Source organism: Balaenoptera ricei, chromosome 9 (genome assembly GCF_028023285.1).
Source record: "Balaenoptera ricei isolate mBalRic1 chromosome 9, mBalRic1.hap2, whole genome shotgun sequence".
Lineage (NCBI taxonomy): Eukaryota > Metazoa > Chordata > Mammalia > Artiodactyla > Balaenopteridae > Balaenoptera > Balaenoptera ricei.
Genome location: NC_082647.1, coordinates 5,966,595 through 5,983,020, shown reverse-complemented (window position 1 = coordinate 5,983,020; position 16,426 = coordinate 5,966,595). Strand labels below are relative to the sequence as shown.

The 16,426-nt window shown below is 42.7% G+C and overlaps 1 protein-coding gene across 5 annotated transcripts in view; it reads right to left on the bottom strand.

The window, feature by feature from the left end:
• Positions 1-755: 755 nt before the first annotated feature.
• RHEB (Ras homolog, mTORC1 binding) overlaps positions 756-16,426 on the bottom strand; it is a 46,966-nt gene continuing 31,295 nt past the window's right edge. For 2 of the 5 annotated variants that reach the window (XM_059933003.1, XM_059933004.1), the window contains 6 exons: positions 15,425-15,492; positions 8,703-8,785; positions 7,991-8,047; positions 7,831-7,878; positions 6,999-7,080; positions 756-1,272 (listed from right to left, as the gene is read on the bottom strand). In XM_059933003.1, coding sequence (XP_059788986.1) covers positions 1,180-1,272; positions 6,999-7,080; positions 7,831-7,878; positions 7,991-8,047; positions 8,703-8,785; positions 15,425-15,492 — 431 coding nt within the window. In that variant the 3' untranslated portion in view covers positions 756-1,179. Of the gene's footprint in view, positions 1,273-6,998; positions 7,081-7,830; positions 7,879-7,990; positions 8,048-8,702; positions 8,786-12,814; positions 13,862-13,909; positions 13,930-14,950; positions 15,004-15,424; positions 15,493-16,426 lie in introns of those variants that run through there. The other 3 variants (XM_059933006.1, XM_059933005.1, XM_059933007.1) reach the window with 3 other exon arrangements.

The window sequence follows — 16,426 nt, the reverse complement described above, 5'->3', positions numbered from 1 at the left end:
TCTGTGCCTGTGCCTTGAAGGAAACAACCATGGGAAGAAAACAAATGTGTGTAAACTGCTATCAATAAATGACACCCAGACCTTCCAAAAAAAAAAAAAAAACTTCGTTCAACTTGAACTCTTAGAGTTGAGGTGATGGCCACCAGGCAACTGAAATCCTCGATTCTCCCTCAAAGCTGCTCTTGGCAGAACGGGAGGTAGGCAGTCTGGGTCTGAGGGAGGTTCATGAAGCCCTGACACAGAACACTTCCAGGCAATCTTCCCCATCCTTTAAACTCCTGGAGGTTTTGGGATAGTGACAGGCCAATCTATTTTCTAAGTCAGATCCTGTCTGCCGTGGACACCAAGCTAAGTAAAAGGAGGGACGGTAAGTGTCCCTTTACGTCCCCTTTTCTTCAAGTAGCTAAGAGACAAGCAAGAGGGTGGCCAGAAGGCTCTAAGTAAGCCCGCAGCCCCACCTGCATGAAACACTCCAACCAAGGTGGGGCCTTTGGGGCTGGGTGGGGAGAACGGTCATTATTGGGGAGCAACTCCCCTCACAGACGCCCCCAAGGTCACTTGGCTTTAGTCAACAGGAACTGCCCCCCCCCACCCCCCCAATTCGGGCACTCTACCCCAACTGCCCACAGCCGCCTGGTGGGCCACATCCTCCACTGGCTCCTGGAATCCAACCTGGAGCCTCCCCGGAGGCAGGGAAAGAAGCCCTCAGGAGAACAGGTTTTCTTCTTTAAAAGCCACACTGAGGCGCACGAGGATTAGGGTTTGCAGCTATTTTATTTACAAGTATACATTTAACACAATGAAATAAACACTGAAATATCCAAGCCTAGTTAATAGTAGTGTAACAATATGTATCATTTGGATGATTACATTATTTTAAACAACAAACTACACTGAAAAATTAATGCAATAAAATTCTTGGTCATAATATTATTAAGAAATACAATATATAAATTGAAAATATGATTGCTCAAAATTTGAAAATGGAAGTGAACTCATTTGGACCGAGTCAGAGTTTAACATAATCTGAAAGGAGGGGGTGGGGGAGAAGCTCTGACCCAAATGAAATCTTTCAGGTTAACAGAAGAGAAAGGAAGCAGAGTTTATCTTAAAGGATAACGGGCAGGCTGCCTCCTCAGGCAGGCCAGGTTCCCAGTGCCCTCAGGTTTTGCAGTAGAATCACATCACTGAGCAGGAAGACTTTCCTTGTGAAGCGGCCCCATCAATTTTTTCTGCCTCCAAAATTATCCTTCTAAAAACATCAACCGCAGTCTGAAACCAAAGAGAAAACCAGTGACAACGTTAGTGTTACAAGCGGAGCCACGAGGAACACGGATGCTGCCGGCGGGACTGGAGAAGGCCCACGGCCCGCCCTGCACGCGGAGGTCCAGGCGTGGAGGCCCACGAGGTGGCCCCAGAGCCGCAGCAGCCGGGGGTCCCTCCCTCCCTCCCCCACCCCCACGTGGTGACTGCAGACCACCAGGACTAACCTCAAATCACACTTCTGGCCCCGTTTCCGCCAGTCACAGGAGGCCCGAGGAGCCGTCAGCCCCGGGCTCCCGCCTACTCCGCCTCCTGCGGCGCCTCTGGGCCTCCAGGGTGGAGTATCCCTTGCTTGCTCGCTCCCCTCGCCCGCCGGTGCCCTGGGACTACAGCAGCGCAGGGGCTCTTCTGCCTGGCCCCGCACCCCACCCCCTGCCTGTCACACCCTTTCCCCTCCCACTTCCTGAAAACTCTCCGCTCTGACTCTTAGGCCGTGAGATGACACCCATCCCCTCCGAGCCTGCTTCCTCCTAGAGCCCCGAGTCACCCCCGGCCTCACCCCCCTCCTCCAGGGCAGCAGCTCCACCTCCGCCACCACTCGCGCCACCCTGGCCTTGCACACCCGCCGGGGACCTCCTCTCTCCCGACCGCACCTCCCAGCCCCAGGGACCAGCCCTTCACAAGGAGGAGCCGCTATCATTTAGGGCAGGAAATCCTCACTTGGGCCGAACGTCAGTCCCTGTCCTTTAAATGCGGTCATTGTGATAATCCGAAAATGCTCCTGTTTCCAAAAGCCTCGCAGGGCAGCACCTAGATCTTGTCATCACCAAGCAGCCGCCCCCCTCCAGCCCCCACCTTCCTTCTCTCGCCTCCCGGGCCAGCGCAGACGTCTCCAGGGCAGTCACCGTCCTCCTACTCCCTTCCCTGCCATCTGTCTGCCGGCTCGCTGCCTGCGCCACACAGCGGACACAGCCCACGGACACACCTCCAGGACCGTGAACCCAAAGGGGACCCCTGGTGCCCCAGCAGCCCAACCACATTTCTCTGGTCCAGTCACCCCCCGGGATGAAGGGGTCATGCCTCTTCCTTCCACTGGGATCGCTGAACCTCTTCCCCACTCTCACCCTCGGCTGACGACTGGGTTCTACATTTCACTGGGGAAACAGAAGCAGCGTTCATAAGCGAACTCTCCATACTCCGTCCACCAATGACCATGCCCTTGAATCTGGGCTCATCTACTCTGGTTCCCTCTTTCCTGCTGGCACAAAGGAGGCACCCCTAAGTGAGCCCAAGCCAGCCCCAGGCCCACCTCTCCTGTCTAATTGAGGCCACTGACTTCAGCAAGCACCCTCCTTTCTGCATTACCAATTCCCCTCCTTTCCCACGACTATGCAGGCAAGTTGTTATTTATTTCATCCTAAAAAAATGCACAGGGCTTCCCTTGTGGCGCAGTGGTTTAGAATCCACCTACCAATGCAGGGGACACGGGTTTGAGCCCTGGTCAGGGAAGATCCCACATGCCGCGGAGTCCTTAAGCCCGTGCGCCACAACTACTGAGCCTGCGCCCTAGAGCACGCGAGCCACAACTACTGAGCCTGCATGCTGCAACTACTGAAGCCCGCATGCCTAGAGCCTGTGCTCCGCAACAAGAGAAGCCACCACAATGAGAAGCCTGTGAACCGCAACCAAGAGTAGCCCCCGCTCGCCACAACTAGAGAAAGCCTGCGCGCAGCAATGAAGACCCAACACAGCCAAAAAAAAAAAAAAAAAAAGCACAGAAAAATGTGTGGAAAGACGCATGCCAAACTCTTACAAAAAAAATACAGCGTGCCTGGAATCTGGCTTTCTAGATAAATCTTAGCATTCTCCTTGATTACCTGTGTGATCTGACTCTGCCAAAATGCATTCTCTTCCATCAAATTGCTGAAATACAATTTGTGAAGGCTTCCACAGAAAATAAGCCAGAACTGCAAACATATCCCATAGTTCAGTAATAGTCAAAGTGCAGTATTCTCACTGACTTGATAATTTTTACCACTGTGCACTTTGTTATCAACAAATCTGACTGAACTCCACTGAGGATGGTTTATTTTAAAATACTGGATTTTTGCTAAGTAATACAAAGCTACATTTGAAAATTTATCAATAAAAAATTTGAGTTCACAGAGATTGGTCTCTGATCACGTGACTACTGATGTGGATGTCTCTTTACTACACAAATTCTCTCTCTTCCTACTACACAGACCAAGAGTAGTAAGCATTCTAGTATATGTGTGGATTAGAATCAATCACACCTCTTAACATAAGGGATTAGAATTACTTGGTTTCTCCCCACCTGCTGGGGAAAAACTCACTAGGCTTAGGATCCAATTGTCTTCAGCACACTCAACAACAAGGTGAGCGGTGTCACAAGAGCCACAACCGAGGGCTGAGAAGTGTCTAGACAACTGGTCAGGACTGCTGCTTTCCAAGGATATGCATATCATCACTGTATTTACCTAATTTGGGTACAAGAATCTTTCTGCCTTTAAGGATTATTTCACGTCGAGTAAGGTACTTGTTGATCTGATGAAGGTGCTAAAGTTAACCGAGACAACAGTGAGTTGGGACATCTGATCTTCTAGCTTGTCTGGGATGTTTGAGGTCACCGTACTGCACCCTTGCTTTCTTTTAGAGTTTTGGTTAATATCAGATAAATCTACTAAATTTATCAAAACTTTAAAAGAATTACAGCAGTTGGAATTTTTTCATTTTAACTTTAAGCCTTGAGCACAATTTCATCTTTTATATGGGTACTGAAAAGGCAGTATCCTACCTTCTAAAGGAAACTAAAAGGTTAAAAAGTAAATCTATCCAGAACCATATTAAAAATCTTAAGCTACAGTAAAGTATAGCATAAACTAGATAGAGAAAAGGCCTGCATCCTCCGACCAAAAAGTAGTTTAATAACATACCCTAAGCATACCATTACCATTATAGGTCACTCTCAAAAGATAAATTAACCTGAGGCAACACGCCTTACTAAGCAATCCCTCTTAACTACATTCGAGGTAGGGTCCATAAGGTGTCTACACCTTTGAGGATGCTGGAAGGAAAAATAAAGCAACTGCCAGAGACGCACAAAACAGTAACACACAATGCACAGGGGCTATGTGAACCTACATGAATAGTGAAACTGCGGATGATGCCTACATAATTATAAAGTCAAACAGAATACTTGTTTTAGGATCCTCAGATTTTCACCAAAGAGAAACACAACAGAGCGAAGTCAGCAAGCAGAACCAAAGATAGCTTAGGGCCATTCAACTTCACTCCTCCACGTCAAAAAAATTTTTAAATTGAGATAGTTGTTACGTAGCATATATTAGTTCTAGGTGTACAACATGATGACTTGATGTATGTATGTATTGTGAAATGACCACCACAATAAGTCTGGTCACACATAGTTACAAACTTTTTTTTCTTGTGATGAGAACTTTTAAGATCTACTCTTAGCAGTCTTCAAATATACAATATTGTTAACCATAGTCACCATGCTATACATCACATCCTCAGGACTTCTTTATTTTATAACTGGAAGTTTGTACCTTCTGACCACCTTCAAATTTTTATTATGCAAGTTTTGAAGCATACAGAAAAATGGGGACAATTGTATAACAACACGGAGCCCTGCTATCTGAGTTCAACAAATGTTAACATCTTTGCTATATTTGCTTGCTCTCCTTCTGTCCATCCCCCCCATCTATCCCATCTGAAACTAAGCTGCAGACATTATGAAACTCGGTCCCTACATACTATGGTTTGCATTTTCTAAGAATAAGGATATTCTCTTCATAATCCCAACACCATCATTACACCTAAGACAATTAACACCATTTCCCTAATATATCTAAAACGTAATCAAATCTCCCCAATTGACCAAAAATGTCTTTTACACGAGGGATTTTAGAACCAGATTCCATTTAAGGTTCACACACAGACTTTTTAATACAGAACGGTCTCTCTCTCTCCCTCAGGAACACTCTAATCTCTATTACACTTTGGTTATGCACAAGGCCCTCTCTTCCCATCCATCAGAAAGCATGGTGGAGAGGAGAGAGGACTAAATTTGGGTTAAATTTAAAATTTAGTCCAAGTTCTTATACCATATGAAATATAGAGTGACCTTAGAAAAGTTATTTACCTCTCTGGATCTTAAAACGCCTCACTTCTAAAACGAGACAGTTCAACTGGACGATCTTAAGGATAGATTAGACACCCAATAAATGTCTGATTTAACTCAGTTAAGCAGGACAGGTATCTGTCACTATCTCAGCTCCTCTTATCTGAATTCTCGCTCTCTGCACCAAACGGATGCAGGTAAATCTCTTGCTCTCTGGAACCTGGGGGTCAATTGCACAGATTTAACTTCCCTCACCGGGGACACAGGGGCAAACAGATTTGCCTATCAAGGGATACCTGGGTTGACCGAGCACCTAGTAGATATAAAACCACTGTGCCGGACATTATGGAGAAAATGAAGGCCAGTGATACGGCCTTGAATCTCAGAATGAATTAAAGGGGATAAGAGAGAAGAAACTACTATTAATTTTAGCCGGACGAATCATGCAGGGGTCCAGGAGAAAGTGGAATTTAAGCAGAACCTTGAGGGCTGGGGTCTCAGTGGTGAAAGGTGGCGGAGCTGGGGAAGGACAGCTGACTGTCCTCAACCACATCAAGCCACCCACCCTCACTGAACTACAGTTTCCTCACAGAAATGAAAGCCAGTTCATCTTATTTGAAGATCAAACAAGAGCACATGTTGAAAATACTTTAAGTATGTAGTTAATTAGAGAAAGGATATTTCAAGTCTGAGAAGAATGAGAGTAAAGGGGAGGCATCTGGAAGTACCCCTTGTACTTAATGAAGTGGGAGGAATTTGGTGCGACTGAAAAGTACAGGGATACAGTGAAAGAAGAAACCGGAAAAGTTCGAATCACACACTGCACTCAACATCATGCTAAGGGCTTTGGGGTTTGTTCTATAGATGATGGGCAACCCACTGACAGTTTTTAGTTGAGGTGACATCATCTGATCTGTAGCTTCAGAAGGTGAATGGCAGCAAACAGAAATATACTGGTGAGAACATGGAGGCAGGAGACAAGCTTGGACGTTCTAGGTCTAAATTAACGCCACGGAGGAAAAGGGAAAAGGAGATACGGGAAGTCTTCTGCAATAGAAGTGACATCCTTCCTCGGATATGCCTTTAAAGGACATCCGCAGGGCTGAAATTGGGAAAAATGCTTGTAAAATGGTTCTTAACAGTTTCTGTGTTAAAACAACACATGCACCTAACTCAGTTCCACCCAACAGAAAAAGGGGGGAGGTAAGGGTACAAAATTATTGCCAAAGTGATGTAAGATCATTCTTGTTTCTTTTCTATGCCTGCACTTACTTCTGTACCAGCCTTTAGTATGAAACAAAAATAAGACTGTATGTTCTCAAAGGAAGTATTGCCTTTACTATTAATTTCTATTTATCCTAGAAACATTCTAGGTCCCATTTTAAGTAGAATACTGACTGAATTAAAACATCAATAGTATCGTCCTAAAACAACCCAGAGATGGGTATTAGAAATGGTGGAAGGATGAAGACTGAACAGGAGTGATGAAGATGGTGGTGAGATGCTGACTGAGAGGAACGTAGGCCCACGAATGATGGGATGCAGGGCAAAATGAAGTTTAAAAAACACGTACCTGATTTTCTTTAGCAGAAGATTCCAAAAAAGCTGCGTTCCAAGATTCTGCTAACGCTTTCCCTTCTTCATAACTGATCACCCTAATGGAAAAAGAAAACTCTAATTAAAGTACTTTGCTCTTTATTATATAGAACATCTATAACTGATTTATGAAACAGGCGCCACGTTAATCAGTTTTGTCCCTTATGAAGCAGAAGCACGCTCGGTTCAGTGCTCTCGTCCAGCGTGTAACGCAGAGAAGCATTTCCGTGACCCCTGACCTGGGGAACCGAGCGGACGCTGCCTCATGGGGTGGCCACGCCTGCTCCAGCGAGTAGAACAGGACGCCAACGCGCCAGCGTCTGCAACAACGGACTATTCTGAAGCCAGCTCGGCTACAAGCACCCAAAGGCGGGGAAATCCCGAAAGGGCCCTCGGTGCCGTCCCGCCGGCGTTCGGCCAGTGAGCCTCTTCCTCTAGTGTCAGGCTCCTCCCCTGTTCACAGCTCTAATCCTAAGCCCGGGACTCAAAAAACTATTTGTTGAATAAATGAGTGCTACCACTGTCTTTTTAGAGTCTGCTTTATGCAAAATGGTAAAAGAATCTAAAGATAATTTTCTATAGTGTTTGCGCTCTTTTTTTAGAGGAAACATTTTCCAAGACAGGTGAGATTTTTACTGCAGTTTTGCTTCTGCGATGCACGGTCACCGCCACATTTCTGAACACAGAAAGACAGAGATATGCTACAGCTAAAAATATTCTTGCTATAAGAACAATGATTAAAAATGAAACTTCAGTGACTAAATCGTCTTAGACTTGACTTTATAAATCAGTATTTAGAAGCTACATACCTTTCCATATGTAGGTCTTTCTTATTCCCAACCAACATAATAGGTATCCTATTAATACAAGGGAAAAAAAAGCCAAAGTACCCTAGTCAGTGCCCGATTTGATTGTTCAGAAGATACTATTATGAGTATCTAACAAAAGAGATAAACTATCACTACTTACTGTACTTTCCCCACCATATCCAACAGTTTGCCATGGATAACTTTGATCACTTCAAAGCTATAAAACAAAAAGCATGAAATCAGACATCCATTTAGTGGTGATGTTTTAAAACGTTTGTTATGTAATATTTATAGTGGGAAAAATGGAAAATGTCATAGACTCACCATTTTAATATAAAGTAAACCGAACACAAGGAATTCCTTTATTTTTTTCCTACCACTTTTTCACATGTGCGTATATTCAACACTCGGCAGCCCTTACTGAGAATATTCAAAGTGGAATAGGTGAGATATTTAAATGGGAAAGTCTACAACTGGGCTGATTTAATCTCTGAATAAACATTTGCAGAATGTTGCTTAGCGAGAGGGCCCTAGCAATCAGCCTGTGCTCCACACTAATACGGTGAAAACACGCAAAAAGTAAATTAATGCATTTCCCATTGCAATCAGCAGAAAAGCTCAGATCATGTTCAGTCACTATCTAGCTAGGCAGCCTGAGGTAAGAAATAAGAGTTTTTTACTCCATCAGTGTAAGAGAACACCTAATGGGATAATTTTTTGCCCTTAACAACCTGTTTGTTCCACAAGATAACCACTAAAAACCATTAAAGTCTAGTTGTTACTACTGCCAATTCCAGCATTAATCCCTTAGAAGGATTAATGCCATCTAAGCACACAGCAAATAAACTCAAGCAAGCAGAAGTGGGCCTTACCTTTTGATTGATGTAACAGAATACACAAGAATATAACCATTAATATCTATGGAGTATGTCTGAGGAAAGATGGAATATTCATCCTGTGAAAGAAAAAACAATTACATTTGAGTAGCAGAACAAGCAATCTCACATATCACATGGTCAAAGAAATCAACGTAAACAAAAAATGGATTAATCTGTTATTCTAGAGACATAGCCTACACACTCAAGATTTACTTAGGACTGGTTTGGGGGCAATAATATGCTTTAAGCCAATATTGAAAAATGACCCAGGCTATTCTAAGACCTTTTCTTCTTTCTTCCTTCCTTCCTCTCTTCCTCCCTCCCTCCCTCCCTTTCTCTCTTTCTTTTTGCCACGCAGAATGCAGGATCCTAATTCCCCAACCAGGGATCGAACCCATGTCCCCTGCATTGGGAGCGCAGAGTCCTAACCACTGGACCACCAGGGAAGTCCCTATTCTAAGACTTCTGAGGGACAGCTAACGTCTGCTGCAGTTCCTGGGAGAAGAAGATGGAAGGAATAAAAAGACTGGTTCCGTGATCTTGTATCAAGGGAAAAGCACCACCACCTCTTATTTATGGACCTAAAAGTCCAGAGTCCTTAGGCCTCACAGTAAATTCACAAGTGCTACTAGTTTATTCCCTAAGTGTGTATTTTCACCTATTTTCTGCACATGAGTCACAATGGCCTGAGCCCAAGGTACCAGTCATTAGTGGGTTGCTACCAGCGCTTGAAAAAGAGGAAGAGAGAAGAGAAACAAAACACTAGACTCAGTCGGTATATTCAGACTTTTTAGGATCAAATGAGCTATATATTGAGCAACTTCAGGAATTAGAAAGACAGGTACGCATTATGCAATAGCCTGTTAGTACCAGTTTTACAATGCTTTAAGAAAAACCCTGCTGCTTTAGATGCAGAATTATCAAGGACTACAAGAGCGTTTAATGTCAGTGCAGTACTCAAGAGTGCCACTGTATGGTACAAACATTTCCTTCTCAGTTGAAATATAATTGTTAATATACCACACATCCCAGGCACTGTTACAGAAAAATCACGGCAAGCCACCCTTACATCAAGTAACTAACTGTCTCTGTTAACTCTGCAATTCCATAGTGTGATTACGATGATGACCCTGAGTCACTGCCCTATGTTAAAGTGTCTTAAAAAAAAAAAATAAAGAAAAGTAAGTTTTACTATCAACTCTCTGATATTATAGTCATTAATCACAATAGCATTTCAACATCACAGAGCTTACTACATATGCAAAATAAAACCTTCTTTGATTTCATTAATAGTACAACTTTCATTAAGTTGAATTCATTTTAGTGTTGATGTTGAAAAACAAGTTGTTAATGGAATGAGAGATCTTTCGACCCAGATTAAAAACAAAATTTCAAATGATTTTAGTCACCAGCTCAGCTACAGCAGACCCAAAGTTCAAATTACCTTTTTCCTGAAGTGAAGATGTGGGAAAAAAGAAAAGGATAATCATATTCAAGAAGTACAGTGTAAAAAATAGAAAGTATAACAGAGGAAAAAGACCCTCAGCTTTAAAGCAACCAAAAAGGACAAAATTCCTAGTAATAAGCCTAAGAAAATAAAAGTATGTGATCCATCTGAAGAAATCTTAAAATACTCCCAAGAGATAAATCAGCGGAAGAGCGTGCCAGGGTCTTCAGCAAGAATATGTAGAATCATAAGGATATCCACTAATTAATCCTAAATTAATATACGAATGTCACATAATCCTGATAAAAAGTATACTTCCGGAGAAAGAATAGCAACTGCAGAGGCAGGTGGGTGGAAACCATAAAGCTACGGTAATTAAAATAGTGCAGTACTAGCTCATGAATGGAGCAGACAGGGAAATCTACAAAGACCCAAATAGTCATGGGAAGTAGGTATATGATAATACTGGCATTTCAAACCGGTAAGGATAAAAAGTAACCCTCAACAAAATGTACAGGGAACAAATGCAGCGCCATCTGGGGGGAAATGGCTAAGTTGGATCTCTACCTCAAACCTTAGCAAAAATGTATTCCAGAGGAATAAAAGATCTGAAGATGAAAACTGAAACTAGGTACACAGTGGATGGGAGAATTTTAAAAAACTAGTATTGGTTAAAAAGAGATTAATAAATTCAACCACATGAAAATGAAGATGTTCTTCATGGCTGAAAACCTCCCAAACAAAAAACATAAACAAAAGACGGACTGAAAATAAAACAGAACCCTGCAGCTAATTTTCTTTTTTTAAGGTATATTTATTTATTTATTTATATTTTTTGGGCTGCGTCGGGTCTTAGTTGCGGCGCATCGGATCTTTTGTCATGGTATGCAGGCTTCTCTCTAGTTGTGGCGTGCGGGTTTTCTCTCTCTAGTTGTGGCGTGCGGTCTCTATAGTTTGCAGCACACGGGCTCTCTAGTTGAGGCATGTGGGCTCAGTAGTTGCAGCATGCAGGCTTAGCTGCCTCACGGATGTGGGATCTTAGTTCCCCGACCAGGGATTGAACCCGTGTCCCCTGCATTGGAAGGTGGATTCTTTACCACTGGAACGTCAGGGAAGTTCCGCAGCTCATTTTCTAGTGCTAATTTTCTTCACACATTAAGTGATCTTTCAACTCAACAAGCAAAGACCATCCTCCCAATAGACAAGGGCGAAGTACATGAATAGACAGGATAATGTGCAGAAAGGAAATATAATACAAATGCCCTCAAACACAGGAAAATATGATCAAATTCCTTCATAAGAAGAAAAACACGACACTGAGATACTATTTTTTCACCCAGCAGATTGGCAAATATCAAAAGATGTGGTAACCCGTCGTGTTGGCGAGGGTGTAGGGAAACAGGCACGCCTATTCACTGCTGCCAAGAATGTGACCCTATGGTCCAGCAATCCCACACCCAGGACATTTTCTTACATACATACCATCCTTCTAAAGTAACACAAGATACTGGCTGTGGCACTGCTGGTGGTGGCATGACTGCAAACAACCTAACTGCTGATCAATAGTTAAATTACGATGTATCCAAACAATGGGACATTATGCAGCCATGGGGGGAAGAAAAGAGCCCGTATACACTGATACGGAATAACCTCCAAGATGGAGATATAGAGACACGCTACTTTTTGTGTAGAAAAGAAAAAAAATAGTTTAAAACTATATTTGCATGTTCACGTATAAAACAGCTTGGAAGCATTTACTAGAAACTGATAATGGGTTACTGTTGGCAGAGTGGAGCTAAGATAGCTACAGTGGAAAGATTTAATTTTGACTATTTACCTTTTTGTGTTATTTTATTTCTATAACATGTACATGTATTATTATTATTTTTTAAATGAATTTAAAACTTTTTTTTTTAAAAGGGAATTTGACAGTAAAATTGATTGTCTCTGAGTCACTTGTCATTGAGTTTACTTAAATTAGGTCAAAACAAAATATTTCAAGCAAACTAAAAATAATCCACTCACTCTGCTCATTATCACCCCTAGCTGGGCAATTAAATCAGCTGTGTAAAATAAACTGCTAAATGAACAGTACTTGCTATCATAATCATTTTTCCTTGCTACCAGCAGTCTCAACCCCATGATATGAATCCAATTTAAAAACAGTTCTTAGAGCAGTAAATATAAGTGTTATCTCATCCAATTTCTACAGAACGAGGGCAGGACCGTGGCATAAGGAAATACCACCCCTGTTGCACCATCGTGAATTGCAAATACCAGCATAACCTTTTACGGTCTCCCAACTGTGAATATAGCCTTTTGGAACTATTAGCTGCAATGAGAACAAATTATTCGAAGTAGCTAAATCTGAATATATTTTGTGCAAAAATTCTCTAAATATTCTTAGCCAGCGGTAACAAAGCCCAAAAGAGCGAGACAGCAGAGCCAGGAATTAACCTGTGCTCTTTGCATACTCACACTGTACACTCATTCCCTGAGAGCTCTGATCCTTTTGGGGTCATTCTTTATATTGCTCTATCATTAAAACAGTTAAAGGCGTGTGATGTCCAAGTGTACATTTATGCTTTGGAGCAAAACAGAATCTCTGAGGAACACACGTTCTATTTTCATAAGGAGAGTCAATATAAAGAAATTTCTCTCCCGAGAAATGTTTTCAAGGACAGCTCTCCTTCAAGTATAACAGACTCCTGCACGACTCCCACTCACATTGTGAACCTCAACTGAGTTTCCATGCTAGGCCACCACTCTAGCCTCAGTGGCATCAAAGAACTACAAGTAAGGATCAAGTTCTGTTGAAGCTCATAAATCGCCTCTAAAACATATAACAATCCTGTGAAGGCAGGCACCACAGTTATCACCATTATACAGATGAAACGTATGAGGCACAGAAAAGTTTGTTACCTTTCTCAAGGTCAACGAGTTAGTAAGAAAACCTAGGATTCAAATCCAGGCAGTGTGACTGCAGAGCCCACGCTCCAAACAACTACAAAATACTGATTCTCCTTCTGGCCTATTATAAAATGAATTGCTATAGTTACGTTACGTGAAAGTAATTTATCAATCTGCATCCTTACCCTTACTTTCCACAAGCTTAATGAAAATTCAAAACAAAGATATAAAAGCAAACCGAAATCCTTTTTTTTTTTTTTGGCCGCGTTGGGTCTTCATTGTTGCGTGCTGGCTTTCTCTAGTTGCGGCAAGTGGGGGCTATTCTTCATTGCAGTGCACGGGCTCTAGGTGCGCGGGCTCAGTAGCTGTGGCACACGGGCTTAGCTGCTCTGCGACATGTGGAATCTTCCCGGACCAGGGATCGAACCCGTGTGCCCTGCATTGGCAGGGGGATTCTTTCTTTTTTAATGGATTTTTAAAAATTGTTATACATACATACATACATACATACATTTATTTATGGCTGCGTTGGGTCTTCGTTGCTGCACGCGGGCTTTCTCTAGTTGCGGCAAGCGGGGGCTACTCTTCATTGCGGTGTGTGGGCTTCTCACTGCGATGGCTTTTCTTTGTTGCGGAGCACGGGCTCTAGGCGCGTGGGTTTCAGTAGTTGTGGCACGTGGGCTCAGTAGTTGTGGCTCATTGGCTCTAGAGCGCAGGCTTAGTAGTTGTGGCACATGGGCTTAGTTGCTCTGCACTGTGTGGGATCTTCCCGGAACAGGGCTCGAACCCGTGTCCCCTGCATTGGCAGGAGGACTCCTAACCACCGCGCCACCAGGGAATTCACAGCAGGAGGATTCTTAACCGCTGCGCCACCAGGGAAGTCCCAAACCGAAATCTTGATCGTGTCAGACTCCCATATTTCTGCACCCAGGACACTCTCAGCTTATACTTGTTGTCCCAGCCTGACTGCTACCAGTGTCCCCCTTCACTCTTAGAAGTGTCTTGTTTTAGGTAATAAATTACACAATTGCCTGAACTATTATAAAAAATACCAACACTAAGAATCCAGAACAAGGTCCTAGCCCAGAGGCTCTTCCTACACTAACTTCTAAGATAAGCTGCGTTCTCTATGTCGTCAATCGCTAATGGAGACTTCTGTTATTTCCCTTGTTCCAACAGGCTCCCATTCTATCAATAGGCAGGTACCCCGTAGAGTAAAAGCCTAGGATGGCTCTGCTCCAAGAAAACCACCATGAGGTCTGAAGACGAAAGCCCAGCACATCCACTGTGGATGTGGAGTGAATGACTTATGTTATAGCTCTCTGACATACATATTTGACTTTTTTATTTGAAGCTTCCAGAATGGAAACTACAGGGTTCCTCCAGTGCTCAAACAACCCAATACAGCTATTTTCTTGCTTCACTAGGGGGGTTACACTTTCCTTCTATGCTCACTTCAAAATATAAAGCAGAGGGAGTTCATTCCAAACCTGCAAGACAGGCCACATCTTTCTAGGTCTATGCCAGTTTCCCCAGGTTCCAGAAAAAAGCCTCCATTTAACACGGCAGACCAGTCTACCCTACACTCACCCTCTTGCTAGTCTGATCCTTTGTCAGTTATAAGATGCAAGGTGACATCCCAGCTTCTTTACATGCCCCACCCTCCAGTCAACAGTAATAAATTCAGCCGAACAAAATGGTTTCTAGTAAAAGCAGTACTGGGTGGCACGGAATGGGGAAGGTGAGCTGTCCAAAGGGTTCTCTAGGCTCCCTTCAGGTTCTCTTAACTTCCTTCATCCTCTGCTTCCAGTCAATTCCTCTGGCGATCCAGTCCCCACATCACTGCCACATTAACCTGTGCCTACCTTTTTTGGGGATTACTCACCTTTGGCAGTTACTGTCTAGCAAATCAAATCGACACTCTTCAATCTTGTAATCCTATAATATATCCAATACAACCAGCTCATTTCTACCCTATGCCTTTCCCAGGCCTTTCCCCTAGAAAAGATCAACTTCTCTTCTTAATGTAGGAGGATACATATTACAAAGGGAGGAAAAGGGCTAATGTGATTCTCTGATACAGAATCAACCTTTAGAAAATAGAAAACAACTAACCTTTAATAAATATAAACCTTCACAATGTTATGATGAATATATTTAAAACCATTCTACAGTAGAAAAACAAGTTAATTATTTGAAAAACTTCCGTAAATATCTTAGAAAAGACAAAGTAGACAGCCTGTTAACATCCCAACACACATAAATCACGAGGGGTTTTCTTCGCAGTGCCATTGTGTTTAAGTATCAGTGGCAGGGCTAGGACTGTCGGGTGCGCTATATGGGATTCTGACACACTTACCTGCCCAGCTGTATCTACAAGTTGAAGATGATATTCTTGTCCATTTACTGTGATCAATTTTGTGAAAGCTACAGTGAAAAAGGAATTAAATATTAGCTAGAAAAATGTGAACTTTGGATCACTGAAAGCTCAAACAATGACAACCAATTAAGCAGAGTCCTTAGTAATCTCATAAAAAGATCCCACAAAACAAAAAAGAATATCTGAGTTTATAGATTGTTCCTTACTTCCATTATTTAACTAAGCAACGCTGACTAAAACCAATGTTGGGTAAACCTTGAACCTTTTTCAAAGAAACAAAGTAGGCAACGCTTCCAATCTTATAAAAGTGATCTGAATGCTCTAGCTGTGGACAGTCTTTTCCTCTTGTGAAAAAGTGAAATATATTACATAAAGTCTGAGTTCTAGAATGAACCAAAAGCACACAACTTGTCATTAATTTATAGCAAGTCTGGTGCCAGAGCACCAAGAGCTGATGTTAACTGAAGCGCTAAGAACTTTCAGTACCTAGAAAATTAGCAATTTTATTGAGAGAGGACAGCAACAGAACATGTTCTGTGTGAAGCCATCATCTCCACTTAGCTGAAAGATGCAAGCAACTTGTCACAACAACCTTTCCCTATCTGGGGGGAAATCAGACTCAAATAACTTCGGGAAAATTCACAATTCTAAGGAGACAGACTTCAAACAAATGGAGAGGAAAGAACTATTAATAGTAACAGGATATTAAAAAGTAACCATCTGGAACCCTGATAATGAAATGGAACAGATTTCTTCCGTACACCCCGTCCCAGCCATCTTGACTCACAATGAGTCTTCAAATCTCCTGACTGGAACCGGGCAACAGAATGTATCCCTTGAACAGCTGAGAGAGGACCCACTTTTGCCCACTTTGTCCCACAGACAAAAGAGAAAGCAAAAAGAGACAGATGAAAATCAGGGGAGAAAACCCTTAACAAGGAGGAGAGAAAGATCTTATCTGAATGATGAATTCCACTGGGA